At 39.9% G+C, this 18,507-nt stretch overlaps 1 protein-coding gene across 3 annotated transcripts in view; it reads right to left on the bottom strand.

Annotated features, from left to right (window-relative positions):
• LOC130564005 (neuroligin-3-like) overlaps nucleotides 1–18,507 on the bottom strand; it is a 151,768-nt gene that overhangs the window by 60,641 nt on the left and 72,620 nt on the right. For 2 of the 3 annotated variants that reach the window (XM_057349864.1, XM_057349863.1), the window contains exon 4: nucleotides 7,998–8,057. The exons of the other annotated variant lie outside the window; for it this stretch is intronic. In XM_057349864.1, the coding sequence (XP_057205847.1) occupies nucleotides 7,998–8,057 (60 nt within the window). The remainder of the gene's footprint in view (nucleotides 1–7,997; nucleotides 8,058–18,507) is intronic. 3 annotated transcript variants of the gene reach the window in all.

Raw genomic sequence — 18,507 nt, 5'->3', positions numbered from 1 at the left:
CGTCTCATCATAGTTAGGTGATAGCTTCGTCCTTACTGCGTTGCCATCCACGTGCTTGTTTGTGTTTTGGGATACATCCCACCGGACTGGACATCATTTTAATGCCCACGTGACCAATAGCAAATTAGATCACCTTGTGTTGGTGCTTCTAAATGTCCATTTTAGAGCTTGCGTCCACTTTTATTGTGTGCAAAACACAAGCCCCGACTTTCTTCCCTAAACATCACCTTCTGTGTTTCAAGGAAGAAACAAAATAAGAGAGATCAGAATGACATGACGTGAATTAATGATGACAAAACGTCATTACACGTCTAATCCAGCTACTGAAACCATCTGCATTTAGATGAAAAGACACACAAGTCTGTCTCTCAGACTGAGCCAACTGTGTTGTATTAAGAGGGTTGCCATGGAAACGGCAGTTCAAAATTCTGCATCTTTGAGAACAAACGAAAACCCCTCCAGTGCATTTGCCCTCCTGTTAAAGATGCGTTCATTTACATACCGGAGCTCACGGCGTCGGACCTTTAATGAGCCACAGATGGATTTTATTCACATCATCGTGTCACTGTCTTTGCCTTTCATGCAGCCTTTTTGAGCGAATTAAAGCAGGCCTGATCTGAGAACTGATTTGTATAAATCATGATCCATTTGAAACGTGTCAGCATAAACCTTTATTTATCCGGTATCTGAGAGAACCATAATGTGACACGGTTTAAAATGACGATTCTCTGTAGAGACAAAAGACAGACAATGTATGGAGTGAGAAAAAAAACATGAATATTTCCCGCACGAAATGAAAGACAGAATGCCATCAGAAGAGAAGAGTTTGTCATGTCAATGTTATCAGTAACCTCTTTTGTTGTTATGATGCTAACTGATCTGTCCTCAATAAATATTCACATACAATGACAAAAACACTATTCTAGAACAGCTACATTCAAAAGTCACATCCTGAGGGGAGAAAAGAGAGATATTGATTAATAAACATCGTAAAGATATGAACATTTCATAAACACGTCATTAAAATGAACAGAAGAAGAACACAAATGACCTGAACGTCTGAACATGAAACGCAAATGCACAGTCTCACATGGAAGAATGATTCTGAAGCACACACACATCATCATCATCATCATCCCTTCATCACTCATCTCACTTCATGACAGACGATAAGTGCTACAGACCGCTTCAAATCTCATGATGAGCATCGTCTGGGATCTCCAGGTGGTTACTATTACCAAAAATAAACAAAACATGCAGGTGTTTGCCTCTACAAGATTCTTACATTTTTCTTAATGTAAGTTCGTGATTTTCAATTAAATCAGCAACGTAAATCTAAGCACCGCTCCGACACCATTTGAGCTATCGCACACAAACAGTGCTGGGCCAAAGATCTGTGGCAAAATCACATGTTATAGGTTTGAGGTTTGGTCACTTACCCCATAAAACAGACAGGGAAACAATTATCAGATAAAACCAGGCCAAAAAATAGACCTATATCTCTGGAAATACTCATATATTTCATCGATATATTAGCAACACAAACACTGGTCTTAGCAAAAGCAAAAGGTGTGCGTGTGTCTGATTTGAACAGCTCAAGTGTTATTCAGAGGGGGACGCGTGACCTTTGAAGACGGCGAGTTCTTCAGGCTGGGCCGTAGCGTTTGTGCATGAAATATAAGGTTAGTAAGCGCAGAGACAGGTGGTTTGATGTGCTCTTTGAAGCTCAGAGAGAGAGAGAGAGACGGGTGAGAGGGGCGGGGCGGGGCGGGCAGGGGATGTTTTCTCTCAAACCCACTGCAGCACTTTAATTCCACATCACATGATTTCTACAATTTTCTCTGACTGATGGAAACTAAATCTATATATTTACATTTTTGATGCTGGCTGTATGTGTTTTTGAACTTCTCACGAAAACATGTGACGCTGTTTACAGACGCGCTCTCGCAAGTAATTTCAAGTGCACAGTCCTCAAAATCACTTCATCCACAATAAAACACCTTTTATACAGACACGCAGTTTAAAGAGTTGTCGTTAGCCGGCTGTACAAGCGCTGTTATTGAGAGACACCTATAGTCTAACACAGCTTTTCTTACTCTTTCACTGTATATGATGAAATAATGTTCAAATTCAATATACATCTAAGCATAATCTTTTTTCTTATATTTAGAATACATTTTAGTACGAAAGTTTGAGTGAATCATGATTTGTTCGTGAAAACGTTCGTACGCATGCTTAGTGAACGAGACCCAATTTTACCACATTTTGTTATCGTTTCACGCATGTTTTCCAAGAATGCACTTCATGAGAATCTGTTTGTGAAGTGCTGATACTGTACGTCACACTGAGCGTGTTTATTATTTTCACCTGATGTGAATGTGGCAGAATAATATCATTTGATGTGGTTTAATGATGACTCATTATGAGTTTCATAATTTCTTGTGCAACATGAAATAGGACTCATCCAATTGTACAATGTCTTTAGCACGTCATAGAGAACAAACAACGCGCTTAAATCACCAAAAACTGTTTCGCCGCATTTATTACCCCTTGACTGATGTGAGGGTGTTTATATGATATTAGGGACATTTGTATTATCAATAAGTGAAGTTGTTTCATAAATACATATTCATTATAAACTTTATAATAACAGAATTAAAGAGTACATAACATGAGATCATGAACATCACATTTCATGCAGTGTGTCATGTTGGCGTGTTTGAATGTCAGCAGTCTGCCAAGTTGTAAATCCGAAGGTGAATGACTAACAAAGTTATTGGCTTGGAAAAAAGGAGTCGACTCTGAATCACGCAAACGAGTCGTCCCTAGTCCGATTCATGAACCGCCGCGGATTTACGTCACTACATATAGTCCCCGCCTACATTTTGCTAGGACTGCCCGCAAAAACTTCACTCTTCTCCCCCAAACACTGTAGCTCGTGAGCCTCATTCGCGGTAGACCAATCACATCAGACTAGGCCATCTGACCAATCACATCAGACTAGGCCATCTGACCAATCACATCAGACTAGGCCATCTGACCAATCACATCAGACTAGGCCATCTGACCATAGGCTAGCGGAAAGGAGGGGATTAGACGGATAAAAACAGTAAAAAACCCTAGTTATGTACTCTTTAATAAAAAAAAGGAAATTCTCCTCAATCTAGTTTTTCATCATCTCAGGCATTCAGTTTGCTCAAGTTAGGCAGTTTGTGATATTATCACAGCATAAAAGCCTTGAATCACATGCTTGGAGCAAGAAAGAGGAAGCGTGTCCTTCAACTGAGAGTAAAGACGGAGACATTTCTCTTTGAAACACAAGACTTTTTCTCTTCCTTGAAATGCAGCAGATGCGGTCAGTCTCAGTCATTACTACCAACGTCCATATACTTTTCATACTTTCATTACTTTATTGATTAATGTTCAGTCATTTCATTTTTATTTTATCAAATGGATCTATTCAATCCACTTTAAACAAATAAACAAAGCCAAAAAGATACCTAAAAATATGATATTAAAGTCACATATACTGTAGGACGATGTTTCAGTTTGCTGGGAAACACAGTTTCTCAAATGAGCCCGATCCTTAAAGGAACAGTTCAGTGGAACATGAAAATTCAAAAAGCACAAACATCCATCATAAAAGAAAGCCAAAGGACTTCAGTGTCTTAATAAATCCCTTCTGAAGAGAACGTTTAAAAAACATTCACATTTTGAGTTTATTTAGCAATTGACACGATATGTAGACAGACAGATCGGCACAGTAGGTTCAAATCTCATTGGTTCTTGCGTGTCACATGCCCTTAAGTCTTTGTCGCTCATATAAGAGGACAACATGATAGCATTTTACTATAACATTAATCGTGTTCATCCGAGATGGCATGAGGGTGACTAAATTCCATTTTCTGGTCAACTCTGTAAAATGTGGCATAGATGTCAGTGTGAGGCTAAGGTTTTTTCTACCCTTGTCAGACAAATAAACAAACAAACATATAAATCAGAATATAGTACTAGCTTTAGTAAGAACCACATTTACACCCAGAACAGGACTTTCCACTGATGTAGAAACTGAACATGCTGTTTCTTTAACACACAGAATGGAGCCGTGGCTTTTATACTCCAGAACGAAATCCATCCTAACACCCCAGCAGGTGGAGCTGGTCCTGGCCAAAGGCATCATGGGAAGGGGGAGGAGGGGGTCTTTAGCCCAATTAGGGCACATGAATCAGCACACCAAGTAGCAGCTACGTGCATCTATTCGTCAAGGGTGCCACGGGCTATGACAGCGGGCACATGAGAGAAGACACGTCTACTCTTGAGCACAGCACAATATATCACTACTGTCATATTCTACATCAAGAACTAGCCCCTCCGTGTCCCTAAATATACACCTCATGCAGCTCGCTCTGGCTCTCAGCTGATTGGCTGGCAGTGGTACTTCACATTACGTCACTGCACCTGAGCTCCACTTCACTGCCAATGACACTGTCTGTATGGATGTCTGAATGAGGGGCATTGCAATCTGTTGGTGCCAGGCTTGATGACTGAAAGAAAGACCACCAACTGAGATAGAACGCCAACAGCTTGCTAGTTACAATTTGAGATAAACACATGAGTCCGGTCCACTTCACGACTACAGACAGACGTTTGGGCTCAATCCCTAGTTCTGGACAGACCGTCAGATTTAAGAAGCAGATCTCGAATTGAAGCGCATTGAATAATCACGTGACGTGTGCAGTTTCTGCTTTTCAATTCTACACGTGTTCTCTTTCAGGTCCTACACAAAGCTTTGTTCAAGTGTAGAGTGTAGTACAGGGAGCAGCGGGGCTCTTTACTTTATACGTTTATTTATTTAGCAAAATAATGTAACAAATATCAAAACATTGGTTTGATCAACAAAAACAAACAAATTGTTAGAAATGACAGTATCTGGGACACATGAGACTTCAACGAATTAAAGAGCGACAACTTGCCCCTTCTGACTTATGTCAACAGCAGCATCCCGGCTCGTCCAAACGCAACCTTTCCCAGGTTTTCATCCAGTGGATCACAGCCATCAGAGGTTGTGATAACTGTCAATCAAACTGCATATTAGGTGCTTCCCACCTACAGTATGTCCTATAAACAAGCTTGCTTCATTTAAAAGTTCACATTTATAAATAAAACAAAACATTTATTCTTTGTTTACAATATAAAAGTGTTTTTTGTGAATATAATAGTGAAGAGTCGCTTGGTCTTTTGATTCGGATCCTTCTGACAAAATTGGTTTGATATAAACACTGACATTAACATTTTTGATGCTATAAAATATTATGTTTGTGCCTTGGAGTGGACTAAATGTCAAATTGTTTTTCCAAGCAGAAAGGTGTAATAATAAGTGTGGAGAGTGTAATGTATTGAATGAGTGGGTGATGTGGTGCAGAAGTGTTTGCTGCTGTATGAACGGATGGCCTAGTTTCACAGGAGAGGTTGGAAGGTGAACGCAGCGTCATCTTGGGCAAATATACTGTGGCAGCTCAATTCTACATTCTGTGTTGGAGTACTGTTGCTTTGACTTGAGATGCTTGTTAGACAAACGAGGCTTTCTTCTATATACTTGTCTGAAGTGGAATATCATTTCAGTGTTCAAGTGTCAAAACTCATTTGTGGCACTCTCGCATTTGATCACTTTGGAGTAGACGACCCAAATGCCTTAACAAAGCCAGAGAGTCTGCCCAATACTAATCTCTCCAAACACAGCATCTGAGGCCACCTCTTGTTGTTTTATTGGAATCTCCTGGCTGCTCTGCTTCTCTACTGCGGTCACGAATCGTGCCGTGTCCCTGGGTTGGCAGGTCATTGATGCAGCGTAATTGGCTCCCCATGCAAAAACACGCCTTGGGCACGACACGCAGAGACCCCTCCAACAATCTCAATAGAGACAACAGACCCGTCCCGCTCCAGACCAAGCGGAAAAGCCTCTGGAAGGACATACTGCTGGACCGCTGGAGTCGAGTGGAGGGCCGGCACATTTGCACCAAGTCAGGAATTGGATTGTCTGAGCCGGGCACATACATCCTCTTTGTATTGTGAGTCAAAATACCCCCCCTCCCACAACACAGCATAGATAATACCCCCCACTGAACCGCTTCAAAACACACATACAGAACACACTCTCCACTGAAATACTCTCAAGCAAAACTACGCTGTTCCATGACAAATCTAAAGCCACTGGATCCAGTGCATGGGTGAAAGGATGAAGGGAAAAGTACCCCAAACAATGAAGTAAGCTTAAAGTCCCAGCGAAATGAAAAATGACAATGCCTATTTTTTCATGAAATATTGCAGCGTTTATTGTAAATAGTTTCTCAATGTGGGTCATTCTCTTTTTAAAAACCGTGTGCCCTCATAATCTTTAGTTAAAATCTGAAAATTCACTTCCGTCCTGTAGTGACTATCCATCTTAAATGACGTATGTTAGTCGGCTTGGGCGGACCATCCGTTAACTCCTCCGCTTCAGTTCCATTTCAAAATACAACGGCTGTTTTTATACATCCAATCAAATCGCAGAGAAAGACGAAAGCCACACCCACTATTTTTCTCATTCGAATTCCATTTCACTCAGAAATACAGAGGTAAAAACGAGCACGACTTCCGGTTCACGGGGACTTTAATATTGTGACCTATTGATTCGATTTGTCCACAATTAATGCATTTTATGATGAAAAGGATGAAGGATAAGAATAAAAGAGAAAGAGAGGACAGTAACTTTTTTAAAAATTAGTAGACAAATTGGCTGGCGAGTGAAAAAGTTCATTTCAAACCCTGGTCAGTAGATATGGGTTCCTTTCCATATAGAGTAATGATGCAAGTTCTCTTTCACATTTCACATTCACATCTCTCTCACACTAACATCTGAACTGGGTGAAGAATACTGCAAAAATACTCCGAGACAGCGTAGAGATGGAGTAGAGCGTGTACACTGTAAACCTGCAGTACACAACACAACATCAGTAGGAGTGGATGGAGCGGCTGAGGAACTGGGGAAGAATACTTTGCCTATTCTAATCTCAGCAGATATCCACCCTGAGCTCAGAATATCCTCAGAATAAATGCTGAAATTGAACAATGCTCTTTCTGATTGGCAGCGTCTCTCTCTTCTGCTTTTTCCTCCTCCGTTGCTAATCCTCTTACCACAACTTGTCAGCCTTTCGCTCCTCATCTAAATCCGTTAGCCTGTTTTAAAAACCGTGCTGTGATATCCCATGTTTGCCACTTGTGTGCTCTCATGTCGCTCAACCAGAAGGTAGAAGTCTCACATTCACACGACACTGGGAACTTTTCAATTACAGCATCACGTATATAGATGTCTCTGAGGTGGATTCAACCATGACCATGAATTCATGGCTAACACATGGCGTTCTGTTCAGCAGCATGACATCCAGTTCAAACAACTTCCACTTTGACCGTTTACCAGCGAGCACAGCCAATGACAACTCAATGAACTCTTATTGCATATCTCAACGCTCGGTCTTGCCTTTCAGAGAATAATCCTTAGATTATGTGCAGTAAATATTCAATTCAAATTGATAAGAGTGAAATCACCCTGTGAATGATGGACATGTGCAGGTCAATGTGGAACATGCCGTTGCTAACATCTAATAGGACACTAAACACCTCTATTTGTGAGATCCGCACACAATGATGCTCAGATAACATCAAGAAGAATGAAGATGTTCTTGAACAGCTCACGTCAATTTCGGACAATCTGCAGACTGCAGATCAGAAAACAAAAGAAAACCTTCACGACTCTCCCGACACGATTCACTTTCTCCGCCATGTACTGAACACACACACGCGTACACACACACACACACACACACACACACACACACGCACACACACACACACACACACACACAAGTGTTTATAGACAGAACACATGGCCTGAATACAAGAAGACTAAAACACATTCTGAAAAAAGAGTCATGCAATGGTTTTCATCACCAAAGAAATACCTTCATCTTCATCACCGTCATTCTCGGATAAATCCTCGCCCTGTTTTTTGGCCTGAGTTCCTGTTAATAAAGCAGAAGAAAATACAAAGAAGCAGAGGACAATTCAAAACAAGATATGGAGAAAAAAGGGGAACAGCATTTATGTTACATGAACCTGAACCGATATGTCAAATGAGGTCATAGACAGACGGTACCGATGCTTCCATCATGTGCTTCAGTTAAAACAAAACCTTGCTCAAATGTATGTTACAATACACACGTGGACTAGATGAGATATTCTTTCCAACCCTCTTATTAAGTCTGTTCATAAACTCACAAATCTTATGTACAGTCATAAAAATCCATTACATACTGTTTAAAGAGCCTTAATATACATTTAGACAAATGAATTCATGACCGAGAGAATGTTTTCTGTTTTAAACAGACGTTTTCTCTGCTACTTCTTCTTTTTAACAGACACCATTAACAATCAGTTCAAACAAGTGTTACAGATCTATCAATATAGAGGATTTCTACAGTCTATCACTGATGTCATCAGCTGAATCTGTGCACATGAACAACTGGATCACTAATACAAACCTGTGCCGAGGCTTGCTATCAGATACTATGTCTTACGGTTTGTTTTTGTCTTCATACCTTATTTATTGAACCCATAAACTTTACTCAATTTTGTGGGATATTAAAACTGCTCATCGTGAATCTGTAAAGTGTTAAATGTACGGTAAACCTTTAATGGAAATAAGCTGGAAGTGTGTAGAAACAAGGAGTTTTCTGACAGTGTCTTGACTGGCGGTGCAAGTGATGCTTTCATTGAGATGTGTTCTTTCTTCTGATGTGCATACTCGCTGGGTCAACGTTTACTATATCACTTTTACATTCAGAAATAAAACCCTGGACTTGCTCATCCACTAATGATAATACCATGTCCTTTGCACAGGGTTTACATTCTACAGTCACATGATTCATGTTATTCCACACTTGGGACAGAACATTGATTCTGGTTCAAATTCTGATTTGAATAAACACTTCATGACAGGTTGACAAGAAAAACAGAGAAAACACCCCCGATAATAGCTTCAATATCAAATCATTAAAAAAAACCACCATTTAATAATGCCAGTGATTTAAGTCTCATTTTGAGTTTGGTGGATTAAAAATGAACTCGCGGTCAACTGTGACTCGATGAGTGGCTGATTTAAACTGATAGTCGGAGTTTGAGACTCATTCACGAGTCTTTCAACTGAACTCACAAAAGCGGCTTGTAGCACAGAACTATACAGTGCAACGTACATGTCGAATGAGATAGGAAACCTCAGTCTGTGTGAAGAGAGCTTTTCTCAGTGTAGCACAGTTTGGCAGGTGTGTGTCACACTTCTAGGCAGGAAGGACGACGTACACACTACTCACAGTTTAACGGGGTTTAATGTGCAGACAGGTCAGTAGTTAGTAAATCACCCACAGAAATGTCCACTCGCATCTGTGCTTTGTTTAAACTGCCCTGTTTAGCGCCATGACTTCCGGATGCAGAAATATGTCATCTGCCTGTTCTGCGTGTCTTCTAAGTGAATGAGGTTTAACGTGCTGTACTACACAAGTGACGCCTGTGGATTTGTCTGCGTCTCACTGTACGAGCATATGAACACATGAACTTCATCTCCAGAGTTGCTCGGAGAGTTGATTTTGACTAACATTTCCGTTTGAGTAAAGCTATCGTCAAACACACACTAAAACTCAAGGGTCTACCTGAGGAGCCGCCAAAATAAAACTCCTGTTAACTTGACTATCCAGATAGTATAGTATAGTATACACATTGTAGTATTCTTACTGCATAGTAAATTGACCAACTGTAGTATACACTGTAGTTTACTTAAATATTTACTATAGTAAGGTTCAAAACACTATCTAGGACTTTTACTGTGATTTACTATAGTAAATACTATAAATATATTAACATTTATGCATTTGAATGACTGTTTTATCCAAAGCGACTAACATTGCATTATACTACACATTTGTTTCTAAGTATGTGCAATCCCTGGGATCCAACCCACGACCTCTAACCACTGAGCTACAGGAAAGCCATTTATAATACTTATATTCTATTATATTACTATTGTATAAAATTGAAAACACAGTACTTAGAAAAATGAATTTAGGTATAAACTAAAATGATATGGCCTCAATTTATCCATCTGTATGTCACGTGAATGTCACTAACCTGCCTGTTTACGTGATGACCTGCACTTTTATTTAATGTGACAACTAACGTTTTATATTTGTGCTACAAGCATCAGTGCTATGTGCAAAAACAGTTTGTCATTTACTGGTGAATTATGTTTCATTTACATCGACAGAAAAATGAATAAGAACAGTTAATGAATTTGAACATGATGAAAATCTCTGGGTTGAAGCATTTGTTATGAAAGGCTGGTTCTGGATTGGTAAACCTGTTGGGTGCTACAGGCGTTTGTACTGTATTATGAGGATATTAACCTGAGAGAACAGCAGCCCGTCTCTCCAGCGCTGTGAGCTCAATACAGTCTGTGTGACCTATGCGTCAGCGTAAAGAGTGCATCCCATTCTGAAGAGCCCGAGAAGAGGGTCACAGTGACAATGGATTGAGCTCAGATTTACATAACGGAAAGGTCACGCTGTGGCGAGGGACTTATTGGCGAAACGTCGACTCCTAACAATCCCAGACGATATTCACTTTACTGTCTGCCTGAGATCTCTCTCTCAGTCCATCTTTAGAGGAGTGATATTTCATCTTTTCATTCTTCCAGCAAATGAAAAAAAATGTCAATGTGGCATGCGGGGGTGAATCTCACTCATTTTATCCACCACAATGATGAGAAGAAGAAGAATATTGGCATTCACAGTGACAATTACGGACATTTGCTTGATCAACTCTTATTGTAACGCAATAATGCTCAGAGTCAGGAGTGCAGATTATACACCTGCGAGTTCATAAATCAGCATAAATTAAACAATAAATACCATGATGTACTGTATAAACGCTACGTAGTTCATATACGTCTTTATTGCATTCCAGTAATGAGAAGTGTGCGTGTGTGCGTGATTGCTGTGGAGCGTGTGTGCCGTTGTGAGATTCAGACTCGTAGAGGACGAGCTGAAAGAATGACTGGTGATAGTTCTTACATGTTAAGGTCAATATAATCCTGAGGTGAAGGACAGCCAGAAATTTACAGCAAGTGCTGCATAAATAAAAGACTGCATTATAAGCCGCTACGGCAATAACCGAGAGCCAGCGAGCGAGCGAGCGAGTAGGAGATCCTCTGGTTCTTACATTAACATTACCCAAACAGTCCACAGCAGTGTAAGATGAATAAAACACAACATCTGCGGTCTGACCTTGGAAGAATAACCATCTCTTTACATTAAAAGGGACATATTAGGAAAAATGCACTTTCACATGGTGTTTGAACACAGATGCGTGTCCCCGGTGTGTGTAAATGACCAACCTATAATGATAAAATCCGCCCAGAAACAGTGTCGGAAAATAAGCTGCAAGCCCTGCCCACCGCAGTCTGGCGGGTTTATATCCTCACTTGAGCAGCTAGAGATAACGTGCGCACAACATAAACATCACTGCTGTGCTGTTTAACACGTGAGAAACATCACAGAGTCTCCTGAGAGAGTGGCAGCATCACAGCCTTTCATCAACGGCTTTAGTCTCACACAACATCACTTTACACCCGACTGCTTGACAAATGAGGGTCACTACAACACTTGATTTGAACAAAAGTAAGGCCAAGTCAGCATGAACATGAACTATTTGGGATAAATGCCATGTCATTTACAGTTTTTTACAATTGCTAGGACACATTTCTCCATACTTTGGTGACTTTTGCAAAACTCGTCACACAGTGAGCACAACAGTAGTATGTGTGAGCTAAACTTTGGCACAAAATGCATTCATTGACCACTTCTTTCAAATTTCATAAATTCTTTTCTCATTTAGACACAACAATTGCCAAAACTCGGTGTACCTACAGACTAATTCGCACACATCTACTGTACATACTCTTTTCAAAATTGTTAAACTTGAGTTCAAAACAATAGCATAATACAAAACTGAATAAGACAGCCATTTTCTGTATTTCTACAATGATATTTGATTGAACTGTAATTTGAATCTAAAAAGTAAATGCTATCAAAACCGCTGGACCAACCACAGATGATTCCCATTGTAGCTAAAGACCTACACATGTGTCACTCCTTTATGGAACTGCATTACCATCTATAAAAAAAGAGGAGAAATGAGGAATAATTTGCATTGTAACATAAACATGGACCAAGCCAGACATAGAGAAGTGGTTGAAAGAGGATGAGGAATACGCATGCGTGGTGGAAGAAGAAGAGGAAGGTCAAGAGCTGTGGTCTCAGATGAGATCAGAGCAACTATAATTGATTATAATTGAAACTGTGTTTGCCGTAATGATACCTGTTGTTCGTGTTTGGTTTATTGGTTTATAGATGACCAAATGTGTTTGTTGGCTAGTGTTATGAAAGAATGAGCTGATTTGAGACACGAATGAAGTGAAATGAACTGCTGTGCCAAGATGAAAGTTTGTTGTGCTCACTGGGTGAAGAGTTTTGACAAAGTCACCAAAGTATGGTGAAATGTGTCCTAGCAATTGTAAAAAACTGTAATCTTCAGCGATGGGAGTTTTGTTCTGTGGCACGGCAGGATTTTGAATCGCATCTGAAACCAATGCATTTGGGTTTGTGTTCGAGACGCATTGTTTCTCACCCGATTTACGTGACGCCCTTTAGTCCTTCTCCAGTTTTGTTGTTACTGACGGCACACGCTCACACAGGCCTGTACACTCGTTTCATCTTAAAGCTCGTCACCATCAAGAGACCAAAGATATTTCATGCCACATACTGTACATAACAGAGTTTGACTTGGATGTTTAATTTCACTTGCACACAATACAACTCAACAGTGAAGAAATTCACTTTCCATTAAAGGAATTCACATTTTTCTCCTGGAATTCATTTGCCAAAATAACGACATAGACTGTTCATGTTAACATCAATACACTGCAGAAGCTGCATGACATTTGAACCATTAAAAACGGTTTACAGAAACAGTGTAAAGAACGTCCCCATCACCTAAACGCTTGCAACAAACCCCTTTAAAACCAATGAAAGTGACTACCCCGCAAGAACTCTGGGATAATCGTACACCTCAACTCGACTGCACCGAAGACTCTGATTGGCCATTACGTTCATGATCTCATCACATCCGTCAGTTACTGGTTGTAAAAAAAAAGAGGTATCGACTGGTGCAGATCTACATGTAATTTTGATGTATATTTCCAGATTTCGTTTCAGTCGCAGCAGTTGTAATACAGTATATTTGATTTTATAATGTGCCATCAAAATGTAATAACATGTTCCATGTTTCCTGTTCTTTCAGATGAGAACAGCCCTTCTCTTCTAGTCATCTGTCAAAAAGAGCCGTGCCCTGTTCTGTCCTGTTCTCAAAAAAGCCTGTTCATCGTCGAAAATATACATTATGAAACTAAAATGTGTTCTTTCATGACATAATCTGAAAAACAACACGTCCACTGCGAATGTAAGATGAAACAAAAGAAATGCGCCAAAGAGGCAATTTCTTGATTTGGAAATGAAATGTTTTTGTGAAATAAAGACATTAAAGCGAATGGGGAATTATGGTTTTGTTATTTACTGATCCATTTTGGCATGCTCCAGAAGCTCTTGCCAAAACAGCCTGATGATAATAATGTGAATTGTTCTTGAACACGCTGTTCTTTAAGAGAACATTACATGATCTTCAGTCATAACAGACGTGTGTGCGCGTTCATTCCTCTATTCTGCCAAACTCTCAGCTTTTCCACCTAACATAATGTCTTGATAAAATTCTTTTGTGAATCCCTGAGGCAAATTGGATTGCAGCAGCTCAAGTGAGAGTGGAAAGACCATCAACAGGCTCTCAGAGCAGAAGTGTACTGTTGCCTGGCAACCCTTACTGATGATTCTGTTATGCAAATGTATCGGCAAAAACATAAGATTTCCTGTGCTGCATGTTGAAATTAATAGTTTTTTGGATGATCAAATAGACTGTATTGTAAAAACAAAAACCTAATACTTTCCATGTTTTTGTTTTTATTTGATGTGTTTTCTACGTTCATGTTTTATGAAATCATTAGGATGACATCAACAGTTCATTACAACTGCAAATGCAACACATATCGGAATGAACCAGTACATAGAAACTTTGCAATTTACTACGTATAGACCTAACCAATCATCATCTAACACTTGGAGTATAAAAGATCGCCACTTACCCTTTGTTTGCGTTCGCAGTTGAAGCTGCCGATATTCACCCCCATCCTCCCCACCACCACCAGGATGGCCCCTGTCCATTAACCCCAGGGGGGTTGGCTGCGCCCCTGCCTTCATCATCATCAGGCAGGAAGTGCAGGAATTCTTGACCCTCTGGATGCGAGCTATGGACGGGGCCTACGCCAAAGAACTATATATTTTATCATGTTCGCACCTTGTCGCTGATCAGTTGTCTAATAAATGTTCATTATCAAGTTTTCTTGCCTCCCGAGTCTTTCTGGTAGAAATAGTGTTTCAAATTGAGATTTTGCTTAATCATTACAAAATCTTTATCAACCATCGACCCAAATCTAATTTAATGTGGGGTTATTTTATAACCTATAGAAAGGTTGAATTGTTCAACTGGATTAGTGCAGTTGACACTACAGTTATGGAAGAAACAAGAGGTGCTATTATTTGTTGTAAATGTGGTCAAATAATTCAACGTACGTTACATGCATGGCGTTACAGTATCAACAACCAATTAAGTTAGTTAGTTAGTTAGTTTCTTTATTCATATAGCACAATACAGCAAGGGTCGCTGAACCATTGTGCTTTACAAAAGTTTGTCAAATATAAATAGTAAAAACAAAACAGAATGACATATAACAAGAGATAAAACGTATACAAATACAGTACACTCCGGATGACTCACATGCTATAGGCTTTTCCTAAAAGGTGAGTTTTGAGTTTTATTTCAAACAGAGATTCTGTAGTGGTCCACCTAATGGATAAAGGGAGGCCATTCCAGAGTTTGGGGCCGACTGTAGCAAAAGCCCGGTCACCCGTTCTTTTTAGCCTTGATCTGGGGACCTTTAACAGTCTCTGATTTGATGACCTTAAACATCTAGCCGCTATGTTAACAGTCACAAGTTCAGATCCAGACCGTTTAAGGCCTTAAAACCAAAAAATAAAATCTTAAACTCTATTCTAAGATGAACTGGCAACCAATTCAATTCAATGAAACATCCTTCACAGAATGTTAAGAGGTGCCAGGAGTCAAATCCCCAAATACACATTTAATGTGTTCATCTGCCTGCTCTCTGTTACACAGTAGTTTATCTGACACCATATTACTTTACCATATTAAAACGATCAGCAAAATGAAATGAAGAATGCATGTTTTGTGACCCACATGCACACAGACAGACAGACAGATGGGCTGTTCCCTACATACATCACTGAACCCACAGCACAAACTCATGGTGGATTTCTTTCCTCGGAACACTGTTAATAGGTTTACTGCATCTGTGTAAAGACATTGGTTTTCATGCTTCGCTCTTATTTACACGTCCCATAACAACATGACGAGAGACTGCTGCCTTCTGCACGTCTGGATTCTGAATGTATCGCTGCGTCTCAGCGTGTGTTTCACACACAGTGTAGCGTTACTTTTTAACGTGCACCGTACTCCAATGATTTAGATTGTTTGCCTAATGCGTCTGTTTGAGACACATTTGATTCTTTGCATTTGTAAAAGTAGAAATGATCAACCCAACACGCAAGTGAAAGTACAGTCACAGGTCTTAATCATCCAGTTTGAGTACTGACACCAAAAGCTTTCCCAGTGAAATGGAGAAAATGATGCTAAAGGTATGAGCTGTGTGTTAAACAGCGATGGCGAGGGGTGACGCCCAAGCATCTGTATTTGAGGAGGAGTAAGAATGGGTTGACTAAAGTTCAGAGGGGGATTTAGTTAAAGAAACAAACACATATGATCGTCAAAATATCTCTGATAAGTGAAAGTGACCTATTTGTCAGATACGGTGACCCATAGCCGAAATGTGACCTCTGCATTTAACCCATCCAGAGAGTAGTGAACACACGCACAGCAAGTGGTGACCACACGTACACCCGGAGCAGTGGGCAGCTATCACTGCAGCGCCCGGGGAGCAAGTAGGGGTCAGGTGCCTTGCTCAAGGGCTCCTCAGTCGTTACCCGCCGGCCCTGGGAATCCAACCGGCAACCTTCTTGTCACGAGTCCGACTCTCTAACCAGATTTATAACTTAACAAGATTTCATCAGTCTCAATTGTAGGTGATAAAGACAAAAAAGAAAAGTGCATTAATTTAGCACTAATTAAATAAACAAACCACAACCTATAAACACACTTTCAAAGCCTGTTTAGTGACGATCTGAGGATAATTGAAATGAATCATTTTCTTATAAATGTGAATTTCCTAGTAAAGCATTCAATTCATTCATTCCTAACTGTATCCATAATTAAACACTAAAAACGTCTCTGTTACTGTTCCTTGTCTTGTTTTCTATGTAAAACAGTGTTTTGTAGTTCGCATCAGTGGATAATATTTCTACAGTTAAACAGTTGTCAAATATTCAATGTTTAGCCCCATTTCTTTCCCTTAAAGCATCTTGCTGAATATTCCACTCAGGATCTGTGAACAGTAACTCGGTCTACTTTCATTTGATTGGTCACCACTCGGCTCTGTAAACAGTAATTCCCGCGCTTCTTTCGTTTGATTGGCCATCCCCTTTTATTTTTCTGCGGTTAGACCATTGAGGCGTTTTACAATGTTTACAACACAAATACAGTGAGGCTTTTATTACACACCACAGAATAAAATGAAATCAATTGTGAGAGTTGGCAGCTCTGGTTATAGTTTCTTTCATAACCCAACAACTGGTTCTGTCCATATCTCACTCAACCATAAAACATCACTCTAAAACGCGTAACTGGGATTTTATGGTGAAACTTCTATTTGAATTCACCCAAAATATTAACTGTATATTAAAAATATAATTTGTTAATTAAATATATATTTTCATTCAATAAACTATTTTAGAAAAAAAATGTAATCCGTTTTTAATATGTCCCACTGAGAAACTTAACAATGATTTTAAAAGATTTGATTAAGTTAATAAAGCTGTTTATTTTTGTGATATTTATTTTAAGGGATAGTTCACCCAAAAATTGTGTATTTTTACTCACCACACACGATGTTCTACATGTTTCAAGACCGTCCAGCGTCTTCGTGTCCTCATAGACAGAACTAAAGACACATTCTTCTCTTCAATGTCAGTCTACGACGCCCGTGCGTTCATGAGAGAGCTTTAACGCATGCGTCATGGTGCTCTAGTGAACTCACGTTAGAGACTCGCAGGGAAGAGAAGAATATTTTGATTTAAGTCGTTACTTTGGTTTCTTTTGCGCACATAAAGCACTCTCGTCACTTCATAAAAATTCATTTGAACCACTATTATCAGATGGACCGTTTGAACAAAGTCTACAGTACTTTTGAGAATTAATGTCTATGAGGAGGCCTGGAAGCTCTCGGATGTCATCAAAAATATCTTAATTTGTGTTCCGAAGACTCTGGACAGTCTTGAAACGTGTAGAACATCATGTGGGTGAGAAAAAATGACAACATTTAGATTTTTGGGTGAACTATCCCTTTAAGAATGTGCAGTATGCACGCACTAATGCATACATGAAAAAGTGATTTTGCCATGTAATACATCAAGCTTCTTCAACTGATTCACAGGCTGTAGGATCCTGTTGTCATGATCCAGTCTGTGTTCGCCCAGTGTATTGTGGACTTTTATGATACTTCCTGTCCTGTCATATTTTGTAGTCCTTTGTAGTTCTGTTTTCTATAGGTTCTGTGATGGTCTACCCAGGTGTTTCTTGTCTGCTTGTTATCCTGTCTATATAACCCTTGTGTTTCATTTGTCATGGGTCAGCTGTTGTCGCACATTGCCTTTGTCGTTGGATTATCTTGTTTTGTTTTTGTCTTATTAAATCTTGCACTGCATGTGGATCCGTTTCCTGCCTGGTTACTCTGACTGACCCATGACAAATGAAACACAAGGGTCATATAGACAGGATAACAAGCAGACAAGAAACACCTGGGTAGACCATCACAAAACCTATAGAAAACAGAACGTCTTGGTTACGGATGTAACCTCAGTTCCCTGATGGAGGGAACGAGACGTTGTGTCGAGCCGACAGATGGGGGTTCGGTCTTGAGAACCTATCAACTTCTGACTAGTTTAGAAAAGGCCAATGAAATTGGCGAATGAAATTTGCATGCCAGACTCTGCCCCCGGATATCCGGGTATAAAAGGGAGACGGCGTGCTGCATTCATTCACCTTTTGGTCTGAGGAGCCTGAGCA

This window comes from Triplophysa rosa, linkage group LG13, assembly GCF_024868665.1.
Source record: "Triplophysa rosa linkage group LG13, Trosa_1v2, whole genome shotgun sequence".
NCBI lineage: Eukaryota > Metazoa > Chordata > Actinopteri > Cypriniformes > Nemacheilidae > Triplophysa > Triplophysa rosa.
This window is presented reverse-complemented; position numbering and strand designations above follow the sequence as displayed.